Genomic DNA, 18,433 nt, shown 5'->3' on the forward strand with positions numbered 1-18,433 from the left:
GTGCTAAGCTTGTCTTCTGTTACACTGGCCTCTAGCATCCTCACCAGTTTACCTGTTGATAAATCGTGATTGCCACACCCCCTATTGCCCCATCATGACTGCCACACCCCCTTTGGCAGCCATTTTGTGAGAACGCCCTCAACATTTCAAATGTGCCTGTCCCACCAGCCCCGAAGGCTACCTACTCTGTTTTAAGATACTGTCAGACTTTTAGGTGGCCTTGGAACTCTGGGAGTTGTAGTCCAACGCACCTAGAGGGCAACAGGTTGGAGAAGGGCAAATTTGTACCTCCCCAAAACATTTAATTAAACAGCTCCAGAACCTCTCTGCAAAGAGCACATCCCTTGAAAAAGGAATGTCATCGTTTCTTGATTTGTTTGTTCATTTATATTTATTAGATTTATCTCCTATCTTTCCTTCAGAGTTCAAGTCTGCATACACCGTGCTCCCTTTTCCTATTTTCCCCACAACGACCCTATGAGGGTGAGCTTCTGTAGCGGACAGCACCGCTTTCCACTCACCCGGAGGCCAAAATGTCTCTTGTAGCATCACATCACAATGCAAACTCAGCTCTTTTGTGTTACCTCACAACCTCGTCACACCCATATGGTCATTTACCCCCCTTGCCTTGCAGGTGCCTATAGCTGATTTGAACCTGGTTTATCTGTTTATTCAATCTGTAGGCCGACCATCTCAAATACATAGAATCACAGGGTTGGGAGGGACCTCGAAGGCCTTCTAGTCCAGCCCCCATGACTCTGGGAAGCTAACCGTGATGAAAAATAGAATGCAAACATAACAGATCAAGAAATAATTGACTTAGATGTTGATTTAGGGTTCTTTGGTCCTTGACGTCCAGCACTTTAACCATTAGCTCACACTGGTTCTTGGTTGGAAGAAGGCATGTGGAATATTGTGCAAAGTGTACGGCAGTGTTTTTCAAACGTGGCCACTTGAAGAAGTGTGGACTTCAACTCCCAGAATTCCCCAGCCAGCATCTCCAGAGCAGAGCCAGAATGGAGTAGTGTGAATCGTGTGGGGAGAACCACATGCTATTTCCCCCTTGACCCATACATTTCCCCATTGATTTCGGACCAGTCCTGTTCTCTCAGGCCAGTCCAATTTGCTGTGGTGGGAAAAAATGGGGAAGACACTACTATGTATAATGCCTTGAGCTCCTGGCAGAGAAATGGGATAGAAAGCTAACCATTAAACCAATACTGGTTTATCTAATCCGGTACTATTTACTCCAGCAAAGGGTAGGCTCCGAGACCAATGATCTTATATAAATGATGTGTGCTTAGAATTAAACAGTTCTGAGCCCTGCAATTTGCTTTAAGTACCAAAATGGGGGTGCACTAGCAGTGCAAAACTGCACCCCTACTCACCCTAAACTTTCTTAATTTCATCTCCTTTAAAGCAAGGGGAGAGAGCGCCATTTTGGTTGTGTTCATCGTTAAAGAGTTGGGAGCTCAGCATTGGCTCGATCCACCACTTGAACTCCTGGTCAATGGGTTGGGCTCCTGACTTTTTTATGTGAGTGGCCCAAAGATTAACCGTAGGCTCTTCTGCTGGCCAAGCTGACCGCCCCAGCGGCCAGCCCAATCTTCAAAATAGGACAAGCGGTCTCTGGACAGCAGAGCTGCTAACAGTGTCATTTCCTATAGGTGGGTTCCTTCCCAGATTTCAGGTTCCTATCCCAGCGGGTCTGCAAATTAAATTTTGAAATAACAACCAAATCCATCTGATCTGAATTGCTCGTAGACAAACCTTTAGCCACGTGCCATGTACAGCTCATGGTTTCGCCTTTCGTTATGGTGGGTGAGTAATCCACAGCCTTCATAAAGGGACATCCACGGTGTGTGTGGGTGTGTCAAAAAAGTCACAATGGTGGCTGCAGTCACCTGCTTGAAGCCTCATATCTTCGTTATGTGCATCACAATGGGCGTTGAAAAGAGTTCAAAGGTTCAAGCTTTGAACACCCAATCATGGCTGCCATCTTAATGCTTTTGACTGCCCCCCCCCCCTTGGATACTGCTGCCCCAGCATCCTCCTCCTCCTCCTCCTCCCTTTCTTCTTCTTCTTCTTCTTCTTCTTCTTCTTCTTCTTCTTCTTCTTCTTCTTCTTCTTCTTCTTCTTCTTCTTCTTCTTCTTCTTCTTCTTCTTCTTCTCCTTCTCCTTCTCCTTCTCCTTCTCCTTCTCCTCCTCCTCCTCCTCCTCCTCCTCCTCCTCCTCCTCCTTCTTTTGCAGTATCCAGAGCCCACAAGATCATTCCCTGAAACTGGCTGGCCAACTGCCAAATTATTGCAGTATGAGTTTCGGGATTTATCCCCCAAATAAAGAATCAAATAAACGGGTTAAGCTTCTGATAGCCATGTGTTTTGCTACGGAGTGGGGTGGAAATCCTTTTCCTCTGCAAAACAAAAAACAAGCAAAAATTCTAGCCCTCTTCCTCCCTCCAATATTACCATATCTCTTGTAAATGTTAGGGGCAAAAAAAGGTGAAGGCGCTTTACCATTGATCTGCTTACCAAAAGAACGTTGCATGTTGCAGAAGACAAAATGCCTTTCGAGCAAGTTGCAAAAACTCTCAGCCTTAACGTGGTTCACAAACATGCTAAAGCACGGTTTATTTCACTGGTGTATTGAACAAGCCACAATTGGTTATGTCATGTATGCTAAACCATCAACTATATCACTTGTGCCAGAGGCCCACTATACACCCTACTAAGCTGTAAACCATAAACCCCAAACTAAGATACGGTTTGCTTGATTCGAGGCTAGGGTGCTGGGTGAACTTAAACCATTTTGTCATAAGGACCTGATAAAAACGTGGTTACCTGGGCAGGTTTGCCCCATGTTTAGGTGGAAGTGGGAGAAGGCCTGTTATATTTGTTGAAGTCAGAGGGCTGTGGCTTACAACACTGGTTGTGAGTTGAGCAGGGTGTTATCGTATTGCTACTTGTGAATTTTGCCGAGATTTCAAAGGACGAAATGTATGAAAAGGAGCACTTTTTAAGTGGTTAGTTACTTTTTCAAGGGTTAAAGAAGAATGGGTTGCAAGCATAAGATGGCATGAAGAATATAACGTGAATGATGTTCATGGAAACCAGATTTTAGCACATTTCCTTCTCCTTTCTCTTATCACCTCTCTTGAATTCCTCTGCCTCCTATTTCTTGCTCCTTGTTCTGCACCACCGTTGAAGCTACGCATACGTCTACTCACATGAATATAGGAAAAAGAACAAAAAAATCGTAAGAGGCCCTGTGGTATTCCCCAACTTGGTGCCATCCAGGCATGAGGATTTCAGCTCTGACTGATTGTTCTTTCGGGGGTGGGAAAAGGATGAGCATTGGCTTCACCGTCTGGAGGGCACCACGTTGGGGAAGAAGGATGGTCTTTCTTAGCCTAACCCACTCCTGACCTGTGTAAACATCCCTCTGCTATGAATTGGTCCTTGGTTTAAAGCACCAATATTTACTGATCCTAGGCTGGGGTCTTTTCGACTCCCCTCCCCAACTTAGTAAGGAGACAGAAAGCCAATCTTGCCGGTTGATCTTGATTAAAAAGGCCTTGCTTTTTTTTCTGTGAGTGCTTTGATTTGATAATTGGGTGGAGAAACAACATGATTCTGAGATTCCATTGTATGGTTATCTCTTAATTTCTCCCTCTCTCTCTCTCTTTTTTTACTCTAAGCTCTAGCTGTTTTGCAAGGCCTGGGTGATTTTCAAATCTGTTTCAAACTTTGGGGCAAATATTCAATACATTCTCATTTTATTTATATATATTTTTAAGAAAAAAATAAACCAAAGAGGCCCACTCTTGCAGATTTTCTAAAGGTCTTCCCATTTATTTTTTCCTCTGCCAGTATTCAAAGATATACTGCAATGAGATGTGGAGGTTCATATTTAATCAGCCTGGCCAGGTAATAGGTAGCCTTGTTGCTCTGAAATGTAGCTGGACATTGCTTATATTTTGCTCGGTGCCCCACAGGCTGCTCTGTAAGCTTTTACTAACTGGGTTCATGCAACCCTTTGAACCAATTCAGTTAAAGATTTAAGAGCTGCGTTTGCACAACATGCTAAGTTTGGTTAGTGTTAACCTTCATTCATGGTCTTTGTTGGGGTTTGTAGTTGGCTAGTTTCTGGTTCAGTGTACTGTGGAAGACCCAAATCCAGTAATCAGGCAGAACAGTTGTGTGACAATCCGGCACTATGTCATATGCATGTCAGGTGTCATACTATGTCATAAGTATATACAAGCAAGCTGCCTGGGGAATTCTGGGAGTTGAAGTCCACGTGTCTTAAAGTTGCCAAGTTTGAGAAACACTGTTGTAGCTCCCCAGTTCATCCAATCTTTACCATTTTCCTCTGCTGACGGCTCTGAGATATAGAACTCCTAAACACGGAGGGTCCATTTGCTGCATTATTCCTCTATCTGCATCTCTGTCGCCTCTAAATCAGCTGCCCAAAGTTGGGAACGACAGGCAGCGAAGTCCAGCAGATCCAGATAATGCTCGGACATCTCATATTATTAAATAATAACAGTAACCCCGCACGACAGCAGGCAATTTAGATGTAAGCAAGCAAGCAAACAAACGGGGTCTCGCGCCCCTAGGATCTTGCAGTCTCAATGTTGACGGTAGAGCTGAAGTCCACAGGAAGATGAGGCAACAAAGAAAGGGAGATCTGAAGATCCACCGATAAGGAAGAAAAGGGGAACGGCGTGCGCTCTTGTTAATTGGAATGTGTGTTTTCTTCTGCAGACGCTGATCAAGGTATGCCTCTCACACTGATTATTCTCTATTCTGCAAGCTTTCACATTCCACAGAAGTCTTTGTCAAGGAAGAACAATGGGAAGTCACTATGAGACTTGAAAGGTTAGCAGATTGATTATGCCTACTTGGGTGAACTAAAGCCTTTTTCTTCAGAAGTAGAAAATGTCTTGACTTGTTCACCAGACTCCACGTTTTAGCATTTCAGCTGGATGTATCTAAGTGTGTAGATTTTTTTTACAGATCTAAAAATATAGTCCCTTCAACTGATTGATTGACTGATTGATTGATGTGCCATCAAGTCGTTTTCGACTCTTAGCGACCACATCGATAGGTTTTCTCCGTGAAAATTACCTAAATTACTCTTAAATGGCTTGATAAGAATATGCATGTGACAGGGAAAGGATTTGCATCTGTGGCTGAGTCACCGGAGCTGGTGGTGACCCCCCCATCTGTTGGAGTATCTCGCTAGACAAGAGCAGGTAGGCTTTCAAGGGCTCCAGCAAGATTAAAAGTTTTGGGCTGGAGTGGAAAGTTGAAAACCCATCCTGGCAGGAAGAATAGCCAGAACGGTTTTGGTCCTTTTGCCAAGAAGGCAATGCAGACATCTCGGTGAAGTCACCAGAAGTCAAGACTGTCGTGAAGGAGACTTTCCCTTTTATGTGCAAACACACTTGGAATGTGGTTTATTAATAGGAAAATCATTTGCAGAGGGAGATCCTCCGGGAGCCCAAACGCCACAGCCCCAGTACGAGGAGGAGATACCAGGAAGCAAACACAGGGGGAGCTCAAAATTTGCAGAAGATTTGGGGAACCCTAAGCAGTCAAGTAAACAAGTATCAGAAGGAGTCTGCAAACATGGAAACTGTCACGAAAGCTTCTGGCTTTGAATGACATTTGTTAGTTGGAAAAAGTGCAACCTGACACATTTTTTACTACCATAGACTCACAGCTCTCCTCCTACCCTGTAAACAAGTAAACAAGAAGGATGGAATGCTGGTCTGGACCAGTGTTCATCAACCTCAGCAACTTTAAGATGTGTGGACTTCAACTCCCAGAATTCCCCAGCCAGCATGGCTGGCTGGGGAATTCTGGGCATTGAAGTCCACATATCTTAAAGTTGCCGAGGTTGAAAAACACTGGTTTGGACTATGGAAAAATCTGTGGATGAAAGAGTGCATATTCTGAAAGGAAATCTGGTTGGTCCCTTGCACAGAAGCACTTTGTGCTGCAACATTTTGTTGCAGATGCCAACTGTTTACAAGGGCCAGAACCTGTGTCATTTTGCCTCCTTTCAGAGAAGAATCTGGGGAGGATAAGGAGAGCAAGCTCTGTTGCCTTTTGAACCCACTTCAAGCTCTCCCAGGACGTAAGTTGAAAAATAAAAATAAGTTAGGACATCTTCGGTGTTTCCTGATCCTAGCCTGATTTGCCCAATGAGATGGTATCGCTATAAATATAAATGTGTATTGCATCACTTTGCAGAAGCTTCTCCCCCCACCTCCATAGAGAACTGAACCCCACGTGTGATCTGCAGAATTCACCAAAGGTTTCTGAAGTGTTTTTTTCCCCTCGACTTTCTTTCCGTTGTATGTTTCCCCGCTTCACACTGACAGCAGGGCCTCCTTAATCTTCAGCATTGTTTCCAAACAACCATTTTTGAACTTGCTTTTCATGTCAGTCCACCTTGAAACAGTGACTGTCCACTCGGTGGAGTTAAAACTTGCTTTCCGTGGAGAAAACAGCCTGACAACTTCAGGTTTCGGGCCATTTCTTTATTGCATGCTATGTTAAACGGCTTCCTTTCCCACCACGGGTTCCTGCCCTGGTCCCCGCCTTCAGATAAACCTGAAGTTAACACTGGAAAGCATTTAAACAAACCCCGCTCAGATTCTTTGCTCTGCTTAGATGGCCTTGAAATCAGCTATGCCCACATAATGTCTCCCCCTTTTAGGCTAGGTAGGTAAACATACCTGAAGCCAACAGAAATTCATTTGTGGCTTTGAAACTTTGTGCTGATCTCTGTTTGTGATTTAGGGCAAAAAAAAATTTTTTTTAATCACCAATCCTTTTTCAATTCTAGAGTTGTTGTTGTTTTAATTGGGAAATTGAATCTCCGTTCCCAAACTGAGTGCATTCTAATTGAAGGCTGTGTGATTTTACACTTGGATTTTTCTTTTTCTAAATGTCTCTGGGAACTACAGGTGTTTGTGAGAGACGAGAACACACATCTCTCCAGCGGCTGTCCAAAAAACATTCTATTTTATAAACCAAAGGGCTCAACAACAGCAGACTGGGCTCAAATTATAATTATTCATTATCTATCTTGATTTGATTTATCTGCCGTCTTGCAGCAAACCAAATGCTCAAGGTTGCTTGAATTCTAAACAATTTTAAAAATAAGGACATGGAAACACAAAGAATTTCCTGCAGATGCTAACTCTTGGATAGGTTCCTTAGGCTAAGACAGTCCCTAAAGTAATCAGGCCCTGGGCTATTTGGGGCTTTAAAGGTTAACTCTAACCATTCTGACTGTGCCCAGAAAGAAATAGGATTAGCATTCTGCATTCTCTGTACCTTAACCTTAGCCCTAACTCTATTCCAACTGCAATTTCTGGAGAATTTTCCAGGGTAGCCCAAAATAGTCAATCAAACAGTGAATCACTAAAGGTGATCAGCTCAAGGAATGGTTGCAGTTGGTGATGATGCACTGAAATTCTGCAGTGCTCCTAGCCTTCGCTGCCTCCCCCCTCCCCAAAATCCCATCAGCAGCTGAAAATCAGGTATAGACTCGCTCTTTTAGAGGGAACAAGGTCCCCTCTGACGCAGCCTGAATCTCTACCCCAAATACAATGTCTTATTCGTCAACAGCATCTCTGTTTTATCGGGGTTAAATTTCAGCTGGTTCTCCCTTATCCCACCCGTGGTGAACATAGTATCCTTGAACATGGCTTCTTGGGAACTGGATGGAAAGGAGAGTTTTTTTTATTCATTTATGTATTTATATTTCAAATTTAGATACCGCCCATCTCACCAAAAAGTGACTCTTTTGGGTTGGGTGCATCCTGGTGCTCCAAATGGCCTTGTCTTCTTGCTCACCTTCTAATTCTTCCAACGAAATTGATCCAACGTGTTTCACAGGCATAAGATCTCCTGGCAGGGAGTTCACGCAACATGCTTATCTTTAAACCTAAGTTTACAAAACACAGCAGTAAACTGTATTACGGGTCAGCGTGAGGGCAGGATGTCCATAAGAGGCTAACGCAATGGCTCAACTACAAACAACTCAGCCTGACTTTAACCTAGCTTAACAGGTTGTGTGAATCCAACCATTGAGATGAAAACAATGCATTCCTCCAAGAAGTGCACCTGATTGCAATAAAAATGTGCAAATATTCACCCAGGACTGCAAGAACCACATGGGAGAGAAAAACCACCCTTACTTTTTGTGTACAGAAAGTAGACAGCTGCATGCATCTATTAGTGCTTTTAGACTGAAAGAGATATTCTACCCCAACCAGTACATCTTTGCTTGCTATCTTCCTTTAAAAAAAAAGAAAAAGACCTACCTTTAAATTATAAACATTTTTCTTTGGGTTTCTCAGTTAATATTGAGAAATATTGGGGGGAGATAAATTTAATAAATAAATAAATAATATCTGATGCTTTGTTAACTGATTCAGACTGTAAATATTTGTGTATGTAAAAGTAAAGCCTCTTTGAGGTGAACTCTCCTCCTGGTGAATTCATGGACACATCCATTAGATTTCTTGGCAACCTCTTTTTGTATTGTTATCATCTTCCAGGAAGTATCTGTATTATATATTATATAAATAACATATTTAACATATTCAACATATTATATATTGCACATTATACCTATTACATATTGTCTATGGTGCGTGGTACATTATATTCATCAGCTAAAGATTGCTGCCCGAATGGTAACATTTGATTTCCTAATCCTGCAGCAGCATTTACTTTCAGGGAAGTATTTTTCGAGTGGCTTCAGAGATGGACGTGAAGTCTGTACACAGCTTTCAAAAGTAGCCTGGCAGCAGTTCACATGTTGCGGTGAACCTGTTAGGCACGCCCATCACCTCTTCACCCCTGGCATGACCCTGCCATCTGTGGCCACATGGAAGGCTGAGCCTTTGATTTATCGCTGTTTTCTAGATAAGCAGCTGAAGTGAACAAAAATAATTGTCAATAATAATAACACCAGCAACTTAATAACAACCCAGTTGTTCTTTGGGGCACATTCAGAAAGGAGCAAAGAAATCCAAAATTAAATTGCACAGTCCAATCAAATTCAACCATTTTAAGCATACGTGTGCATATACCCATATACACACCTTGAATTTCAGTGGAACCCACTGAAACCAGCTGTTGCAGAGCAGACACGCACTGATTTCTTCTGTCTCATTCATTTCAATAGGAGGAAAGTTAAGCCTCACCACATACAATGGGACCAATTCTCATGTAAACTGACACAGGATTCTAGCCCAGATCCATCCTCTTCATGTTTACTCCGAAGTGACTCAAGGAACTATACAGGTCTTATTTCTAATTACACCCCCCCCCCGCCCCAATTCAGGTAGTAAAAACGTTTAACAATTTAAACAGGCTGTGACCTGAAATATTTATTACAAAGAAGAAGAAATCCAGAAGATTAAAATTAAAATGTGCAACACTGAGAAACATTTTTCTAAACTGAGAAATATCTTTCTATACGTGAACAAAAAGGTTATTTTAGGAAAAACAGGAACATGTTATGGACCTGGCTTCTGAATAATTTTAATTTTAGAGTTGTACCACAAATCCATTCTGTAGTTTTTAGAAGAAAAAAAAAAAAGATCAGCCTGGATAAGGAGAAAGGGCTGATAAATGAAATGGTCCAATAAATAAAAACTAGGACCTTCTCAGTCACGCTGTGTGTGATTCATTACAGTTCAAAGTTTCCGTCTGTAGAAAGGTGTATCTCTTACTGTACTGATCTTATCAAATTAAGTCTAATTCTAGATTATTTTTCCCCAGAAGGGCACCAGGAAATTGAAAGAGAGAATCTTACACAAATCAACAGAAAAAAGTCCGATCTCCGATTTTGTCGAGAAGAAACCGAGAAGAGGGAAAGAATCGGAGGGAGGGAGCGAAACGGCGGACAGTATGGATAAACACAGAAAGTGAAATTAACCAATTCTCTCCCTTAAATCATTTCCGAACTCTCCGCGTGCACGCCGACGACGGATTTAACCCCAACCCCGCTTTTTAAAGCAGGGTAATCACGGAATTTGACTCTTCTTGCATAGCTCCAATTAGTTTTCCGGCGAAAAAAAAAAGAATCAGAAATCTGTTTGCATGTTGCAAAGAGGAGGCAATTTAAACCGGCTTAATTCTTCTTACTGGTTTCTAGGTTCGCCACCCCTTCTCGTCCGGGACACACAGAGTTCGTCGTAAAGGCGAGACGCCCGAGCCCTTGGGAGAGCTTCCCCCCTCCCCAAGCCCGCTGCCTAAACAGGTTCAAAGTGCAGTGAAGAAGGAAGGAGGGGGACCCGGCGATCTCTAGAGACAACCCCCCCCCCCGCTTCTGACCTACAGCCTGAACGCCGAGTCCACATCCCGCCAGGCGAAGGGAGCCCACGCTCTGCAGTCTGGACGACCCCTCCGCGCCCGTCTTTGCCCTCCCCTCCCCTCCCCCCCGCCCATCATTTGCATCCTGCGCGAAGGCCCCCGCCTGCCCACTTCATTTGCATATCTTATATGGCCTAATGGAGAGCATCAAGAAGGAGTAGAGGCCCGCCGAGGCATCTGCAGTGCAGACCCGCCGCAGAAACAGGTGTCCGCGGAGAGCTTTGGGGCTTACCGTTGCAAGCCGAACACGGTGGTCTGGGGAGGGAGGTTTTTTGGGGGGGCTTTCCTTCCCCCCTTCCCTATCCTCCCCCTCCCCCTTTTCTTTTTCTGTCTCTCTTTTTCCTTTCCCTCCCTCCCCTTGGGCTTAAAATGGTGTCCAAACTCAGCGCTTTGCAACACGAGCTCCTCAACGCTCTGCTCACCTCGGGAGTCACCAAAGAGGTCCTGATCCAAGCTCTGGAGGAACTGATGCCTTCATCTAGCAGTACGAACGCTCCAGCAGCCGGGGGCGGCTACGGGGTGAAACTGGAAAACTTGCAGCTATCTCCCGGCGGCGGCGGCGGCGGCGGGACGGAGGCGGACAGCAAGCCCATCTTCCACACCCTCACCAACGGGCACAGCAAAGGCAGGCTGTCAGGGGACGAAGGGTCGGACGACGGGGATGACTTTGACACCCCGCAGATCCTCCGGGAGTTGCAGGCGCTCAATACCGAGGAGGCGGTGGAACAGAGGGCCGAAGTGGAGCGGATGATCAGGTAAGCGAGGCGGGAGCTTCGGGAGAAATAGAGCGAGAGGCCCCGCGGGCGCGCAGGGGTCGGAGGAAAGAGGGGGGAGGTTCTCCGTAAGGGGGTAGAACGTTCGGAGCGGAACGTTCGGAGTAGAACGTTGGGATAAAAGGAATGGAACGTTCCGGTAAAACTGGATAGAATGTTCCAGTGACGGAATGCTCGAACTCGGTTGCAAAGGTGCGTTTCCGCCGCCCTCCCCGCCTCGGTCTGGCCACCCCTCGCCAAATAACACCGCGTGTGGTTTAAAAAAATGAACCACGGGTCAGGTTTGTCTCCAAACGTTTTCGCCCGACGCCCCCTTTACTTTGCGCCTTTCCATTAAAAGAATGAATGACTCTCTGTGTGTGCGTGCGTGTGTGTATGTGTGTCAGGCGAATGCATTCACTCGTTTACACAACTTTGTCCGTTGTCCCCACGTCGTTAGGCTTGGGGAAAAGGATGACTGAGCCACGTGAGAGTTTCAATCGATTTTTATCTCTTTCTCTCGCACACTCACAATCAAGGACAATTGCCAGTTTAAAAAAGTACATAGCACGGAGATAAATTTCGTTTTAACTGATTAAAATAATCCCAGAAAAACGAAATCAGGGTTTTTGGTCTCTCAAGAGCAGCGCAATCCTTTTAAGTATTTACTCGGAAGGACTTTTCGGATTGCCACCATCCCCTGGCAGAGAACGTGCCGCTTTTCATGTTCCCAACGATAACACCAGCAGGAGGTTAAATAACAAAATTAAGATTGCAGTGGCGCTAGAAATGGGTCGTACTATAATGATTATTTTTTTTACTTTGTTTTTACTTTATTTTATCAAACGGGAGCAAAAGAGTCCTTGGAAGGAAGAGGTGAAGAACTTGGGGGTGAAATACCGTTTTGTAGAATTAGCGCTTGAAATCATCTCAGACCCACTAAAAGTTCGAGTTGCCCCCTTTTTTTTTTTTTTTTGCTGCTGAGTTGGTTTCGTTTGTTTGTTTTTCCTTATTTATTTTTTTTACCTAAACTTAGAATTTTTGTACTGTTATCTTGACGCAAAAACATTATTAGAAACTGTGTAAAAATTCTCTAAGGTAAAGATCAAATCAGTGGAGGGAGAACCCTGGGGACAAGGTTTGAAATACAGGATGGAAAGACACCTTTCATGTGGGTTTGTAGAAATGCACAAAAGTTCCATAATACAATATTTTATACAGAAAAAGAAAGTGGATGGATAAGTGTGTAAATTAAATATTCCATGCCACACAATCCCTCAAACACAGGCTGTGCTGAATTTTTCTGCTTTGAGAGGGTACTAAACTGCTTCCCTTCCAAGCCCCGGCCAATCTGGAGGCTGGCCGAAAGCAGCCACATCTTATTCCACCGTTCAGACGTAACACATGCAGACACGGTTGGTTGCCTTGAGGCTTTAATCACCGTGGGTTCAGACGTTCCTAAAGCTCTCTCAAATACTAACTGGCCATATATGTGTGATGCGGTGTGTGTGTGTGATGCTATAATTCTGTAATATCCTCCATGTGTATGCGTGTTATGATTCTTTATTGCATGCTCTCTAGGAAGCAATTATATTTTTCCTTCAAATAACAGTTAAAATATAAAGCTAAGGGGGAATGACTTCGTATTCCCACATGCTCCCGTTTAACGGGCCATTGACTTCACTGGTGCTGAATAAATAAATAAATAAATAAATAGACTTGCATTGACATAAGTTGCAGTAGGGGAAAAAGGGGGTGACTTCAAATGAACATTTTGAGGGCAGGGCTCTTCAAACGTCATCTATGTATTCCCCCCCCCCCCCCACACACACACACAATATCACATCTAGCCAAGAATCATTTTGGCCAGAGTAGTAATAGTAGTAGTAATAGTAATATTGGTCACATATGAATTTCTAGAGATAGGCTTTGTGGAGAGAAAGGTGTGAATTTGATGAAAAGGAATCTAATAATAATTAACTCCGGGTAAACCTTTTTGCTTCCTAAGATTATTTCCCCCTCCCCCTAGTATCTTTTGTCCAGTAAAAAACTTTCATCGGCTGCTGACTCGCCAATACGAGACACCCTTTTTTTTTGTTAGTTTAGGTCCTAAACATGTGTGCGTGTGCGTGCGTGTGCAAAAGCGCTGGCGCACACGCACATACATATGTGTCTTCCAACTTAAAGAGTTGAACGGCTTTGACAAGTTGGTTACTAATTATCCCTCGCCGTTTTACGGCGCGTTTCCCCCCTTCCTGCCCTCTTTTAGCAAAATATCAACTAAATAAACTGCTATTTATTAACCTACCGCTCAGTTTAAAGAGTGGCTGGGGATTTATTCCTGCTTCTTCGCAAGTCAGTTTAGGAAGCCGTCCGTCAAAAACGGCGCTTTTTTTGGCCTTTTTTTGCGCAAGCGAAAGGTAACTTTTCCTGTCTCTTTAGATATCTGTTTCCAGATCGATCCTGTTTACAGAAACTCTGATCAAAATAATTGGGGTAGGAAGGAAGAGAAAGCCAGAACGAATCTCTCTTTTAAACTCTCCCCCTTAAAGGGGGAAAAAATGAAAGCTAAAAGGGGTTTTAGGATTCAGTTTGGTGCTCCTAAACCCATTTACCAGAGAGTAAGTGCTCTTGAATAAAGAAGGGTTTAGCTTCTCAAGAAACATGCTCCGGACTAGGGAGGCTCTTAAACTAAAAGAGATGACGGGGGGGGGGGGGAATTCTGGTTATTTCCTGAGTTCACTCATGGAAACTAGTTTGCAATCGGGAGGGGGACTTACTTTTCAAAGGGAGGGATTGTTTAGGATCGAAACCGGCGTCCTTGGCCCGCTTCGTACGGAGTTGCTTTCTGGACTCAGCGCGGCCCAGAATTTTGGCCCGCTGATTTGGGGAGCGGGGGGCGCTTCAGAGCAAACCCGGGCAGGACCGGGCCTCTCTTTTGGTTCTTGGGAGTCTGGAGAAAAGAGGACGCGAGCGTGTCTACTCGGGAGTCGCAGGCGTGGATTTCCTTGGCTTGGCGCCGGAGGTGGGGCGGGGGGGAGGCTGCGATCCTGTCGCACGCGTTGAACAGACCAGCTTCGAGGGCTTTCGGCTTAGGGACCCCACTCCCAGAGCTGGGGACCGGAGGTTTGAAAACCAAGGAGGGCAGCGATTGGGTGCCAGCCTTCCCGTTCTCCTTGCTTAGCGCGATGCGACAGGAGTCTGCGGGCGTCGGAACTGAAAACACAAGCTGGGCCTATAGGATCGCCTTTGAATTGAACTGAATGGGTTTATTATAGGCTTTGCCCATACTCTTCTGTAACAACAACGACGACGACAATCTTCTTCTCCTTCTCCTTCTTCTCCTTCTCCTTCTCCTTCTCCTTCTCCTTCTCCTTCTCCTTCTCCTTCTCCTTCTCATTATTATTATTATTATTATTATTATTATTATTATTATTATTATTATTATTATTATTATTATTATTATTCCTTCTCCTTCTCTCCTGAAAGGCTGTAGAAACATTTAGATTTATTTTTTTTCAAAGCCGGTTCTCCTTCAGCGGGGGTGTCTCTGTCTCTGTCCCTCTGTCTCTCTGATGCTTAAACGGTGTCCCTGAGTCTTAAATCGGTTTATTCAGTGGAGACAGCCTAATCGTTCAGATAAAAATTGCCCTGATTTTAACGCCCTAAAGTTCCTCGTTCGGGGGGAAGAGAGTGAGGGGTGGAGGAGAGAATAAAAACAGAAGAAAAAAAAGTAAGTGCCCTTCTCAATCCGGTTTCCTCCGGATTAGTCCAATCACCTTAGACGGAGTGAGGGAATGGACTATAAATCGTCTGGAAGGGCCCCTTGAAATTTTCCAGGGCTTGCCAAATGGAAAACTTCTGAAAAGACACACTCTGTCTCTGTCTCCTCCCCCAACTCACACTTCGCATTTCCTCCGTTTACACGGCTCCCTTATACCGGAGGGGTTCCGGAATCCTCGAGAGAGTTTTTCAAAAAAGGTCCGGAGGGAATTCATCCCCAGTTCGAATTCAAGGCGACTCGGATCAGCCACACCTTTATGGGTGGAGTAACTGGGGAGCCTTCTGGGTGGTCTTGGACTACAGCACCCATCTGCCACTACCGATGCAATCCGTGGCAAGGTGGGCAGGGCCCTCTAGTGCAAAGCATCTGAGAACCTTCCTGCCGCGGTCTTCTAATGCGCTGAGGCTTTACTTCTGAATAGATGCAGTGATGGCCGAGCGCAAAAGGGTTGCTGTTGTTTTTTTACAGCCACTTTGATGAACTCTCTCACCTTATTTACATGCCTGATTTTCATTACCTTTATTCCCAAGGGTGCTCTGGCAGCTTCTGTACGTTTCAGCACACCCTTAGGTAGGTCAGCTCAAAAGTAAACCCCATTGAGATCAAAGAGCCTCAAGTATTTGTTTGTTGAGGACAGTCTGCAACTCAAGATAATAGGATGGAAACCTTCAGAGAGGTATATCTAGACTCCCGGTTGGGTGGCAGCCACAAAACCTTCAGCCAGGTCAGTTTGCCCAAGGTGTGCAGTTTGGTTAGCTTTGACTTTTTAGCTTGGTTTGTCGTTGAGTGGCTTAATGGGTTGTGTGAACCCCGCTGCTTAGGTTATGCTTCAGTATGCTGTAAGTTGAAAATGGCGTGTCACCGGTTTGGAGTAGATCTACTGACCTCACTTGATTGAATTAAATCTACCCAATTGGTTTTACTATAATTAATCTGGATTTAACTTATTGGTTTGAATACTATCTCTACTTTATCAATCCGTGCAAAGCCATTCCTTGACAAAATCCCAACCTGGTACTGCATTTTAAAGCCAAAAATACTTAAAGGGGTTGACCATAAACCTACTTTGAATCTTAACACAGCCTACAATATCTGCAAAGGATTAATAATCAATTCAATTTCATCTATAACTGTATCTTGAAATTCCTCTTTTGCTTTATTTTATTTTGACCCATCCTATAATTAACTTTTAAGGTTTAAGTCTTCCTTCCCTTTTGCTGTTTATAATCCTTAAAAAAATGCAGACACACAGCAAACATGCTGTTATATGGGGGGGGGGGGATAAATAATATAATGGGTGTAAAACTGAAGAATAGGGGGAAAAATAAATAAAAATCAACCTAACATTCCCTTAAGGAGTTTTCTGCAATTAGACAGGGTCCACCTCTGCAAAAGCATTTTCCTTCTCAGGGACTTTCAATTATATTTTTATTCAAGCATTTAATATGACTTTTTTTTTTTTTTGCCAACAAACCCATTGACCAAAAATAGCAAAATAAAACATAATAAAAGATGTATTTATTTTAAACATTTTAATCCCATTCCTCAATACTTTGAAAGGCTCCCAAAATGGCATGAGAATATGCAAGACTGGAGAGTTCCTGCCTTCAGGTTTACAATCTCACCTTTTCAAAAAAAGAGAAGATAAAGTTGGGAGGGGGGAAGGGAAGGGTTCAGGCACTCATTGTTAAAACAAATAAAACACACATCTGAAAATCAAAAGGAACCAAGTCAAACAATCATACGTTTAAACAAGCATCCAAAACTTAGGGGAGTGAGAATGATTTAGCATTGCGGATGAGGCTAGTCCACAAGATTGTCATTTCTATAATGCTTTATTCGAAGGCTGTGCTTACCCCTAGTTAATTCAACTGTGGTTTACTTAATTAACCCAGCCTGTTTCTTTCAAAATCAGAAAATGGAAGGCAATATAGGCTTGTGTTCTGATTTGAGTAGCTTGGCTAATTGCCTGATACAAGTAAGTGTTTAAGAAGTAAATTTGTCTCTTGCGTACTTGAATCGCACCATATAAACTTCCAGCACGTGGGGATCTGGCTGTTATTAATTTATTTCTATAAATCATCAACAGAAAGATACACAAGAACTGTGATTTTTTTTTTTTTTTTAAAGTGAACGATTCATTTGCAAAGTTGTAAATCCAAACCAACCAGAGGTTGTATACACACAGTGTATGTATATGTGTGTCAGAATGTTGATTGAAAAGGAAAAACTCCAAAGAAAGATATTTTCCCTTTCTAGCCTTAGATAAATAAATCATCTGTTATTTTATTTAACTCTTGTACGCAGCCCAGAATCGCTTTGTGTGAGATGGGCGGCTATATAAATGTGACATATAAATAAATAAATAAATAAACCAACAGAAATGTGATCGTTTTTGGTACTATCCTGATGAGAATCGCCTCAAATATAGCCTCAGCCTGACATGGGAATCTAGCTGTGTTTTCCCAGGACAGAAAAATTACCATGCAATTGATTCTTAATCCAGGTGGTGGCGAAGCTCATGCAGTATCAGGTCTGGACTGGAATTCAGGGATTTGACAAAAGGAGAATCAACTTCTGGTTTCCAGGGAAATAGGAGAATGCTTTAAACAGCAATAGCAGAATCTAAGAACTCCGGAAAAGGCTTGGTTTAAAAAATATTGCAAGCCACAAAGCAAAGGCAGGCATATTGCTTCAGATGAAAATCATCCAGAATCCATATGACTGGCTGCTGGGTTAGTAAAAGTCGAACTGTAGGGAGTAAATTTTTGAGTACCGCAGAACACTTCGACTAGTTAAAGGTGGCTTTTTCGCACATACACGCTTCCTTCCCATTTCATTTAATATCTAGCGGGATGTAGAATTCTGCCAAACACAAACGCTTTCTTGTTACAGTATACCGTAAGGTTAAGTTGGCCAAAGGAAAGAAATTCTGCAATTTGGAGTCCCAACAGATTTAAAAGGTGCCAGGTTGAAGGAGACAATGACAAACACAAAAGGAAATTTCATGTTTTGATTGCTTCCAGTCCTGTGCTTTATTTGATTCATAATGTCTGAAGCCAAATTAAGACCTGTCGCTCTTGAGATCTGCTTGGCCTGCAAACACTGGTCATTTTCCCTTGCAGAAGGGGAAGAATAGAGGATCTCTTTGCATTCCAGCTTTGAATTATTTATGCAACGGACTGTGGCTCAAAAATCCATGGTACTGTATAGCATAGTATGAAAATCCAGTTTTTGTATTAATGGATCCGGAATTGTACGCTTTGTGTGAGATGGGCAGCTCTATAAATATGACAAATGAATAAATGAAAAATAATTTGTGGAAATGTCCTTCATCTTAAGGGAACATTCTGTCCCTTTTAGAAAAAGGGATACATTTGTAGAACAGGGTGAGTTGGGTGTGGTGGGAGCATAAGGGGCTGACTTATGCCGAGACAGACCACTTGTCCATCATGTTGCAGAATGATGGCGTTTGAGCAAGGTGGTCTTTA

At 43.4% G+C, this 18,433-nt stretch overlaps 1 protein-coding gene and 1 long non-coding RNA gene across 4 annotated transcripts in view; one reads left to right on the plus strand and one right to left on the minus strand.

The window, feature by feature from the left end:
• Positions 1-5,865: 5,865 nt before the first annotated feature.
• Positions 5,866-10,448, minus strand: LOC112541037 (uncharacterized). 2 transcript variants are annotated; one of them, XR_015798153.1, is made up of 3 exons: positions 10,372-10,448; positions 8,655-8,959; positions 5,866-7,965 (listed from the first exon to the last, which is right to left on the minus strand). It is a non-coding gene; the product is annotated as an uncharacterized LOC112541037 (long non-coding RNA). The 2 variants fall into 2 exon arrangements; XR_015798152.1 differs by having other exon boundaries at positions 10,368-10,448.
• Positions 10,449-10,519: 71 nt separating this feature from the next.
• The window catches only part of HNF1B (HNF1 homeobox B), an 85,317-nt gene continuing 77,403 nt past the window's right edge, over positions 10,520-18,433 (plus strand). For both annotated transcript variants that reach the window (XM_007431484.4, XM_007431485.4), the window contains exon 1: positions 10,520-11,161. In XM_007431484.4, coding sequence (XP_007431546.1) covers positions 10,776-11,161 — 386 coding nt within the window. In that variant the 5' untranslated portion in view covers positions 10,520-10,775. The remainder of the gene's footprint in view (positions 11,162-18,433) is intronic.

This window comes from Python bivittatus, unplaced genomic scaffold, assembly GCF_059951505.1.
Source record: "Python bivittatus isolate LINGU-HERP-01145 unplaced genomic scaffold, Pbiv_v1 ctg000690_np1212, whole genome shotgun sequence".
Classification (NCBI taxonomy): domain Eukaryota; kingdom Metazoa; phylum Chordata; class Lepidosauria; order Squamata; family Pythonidae; genus Python; species Python bivittatus.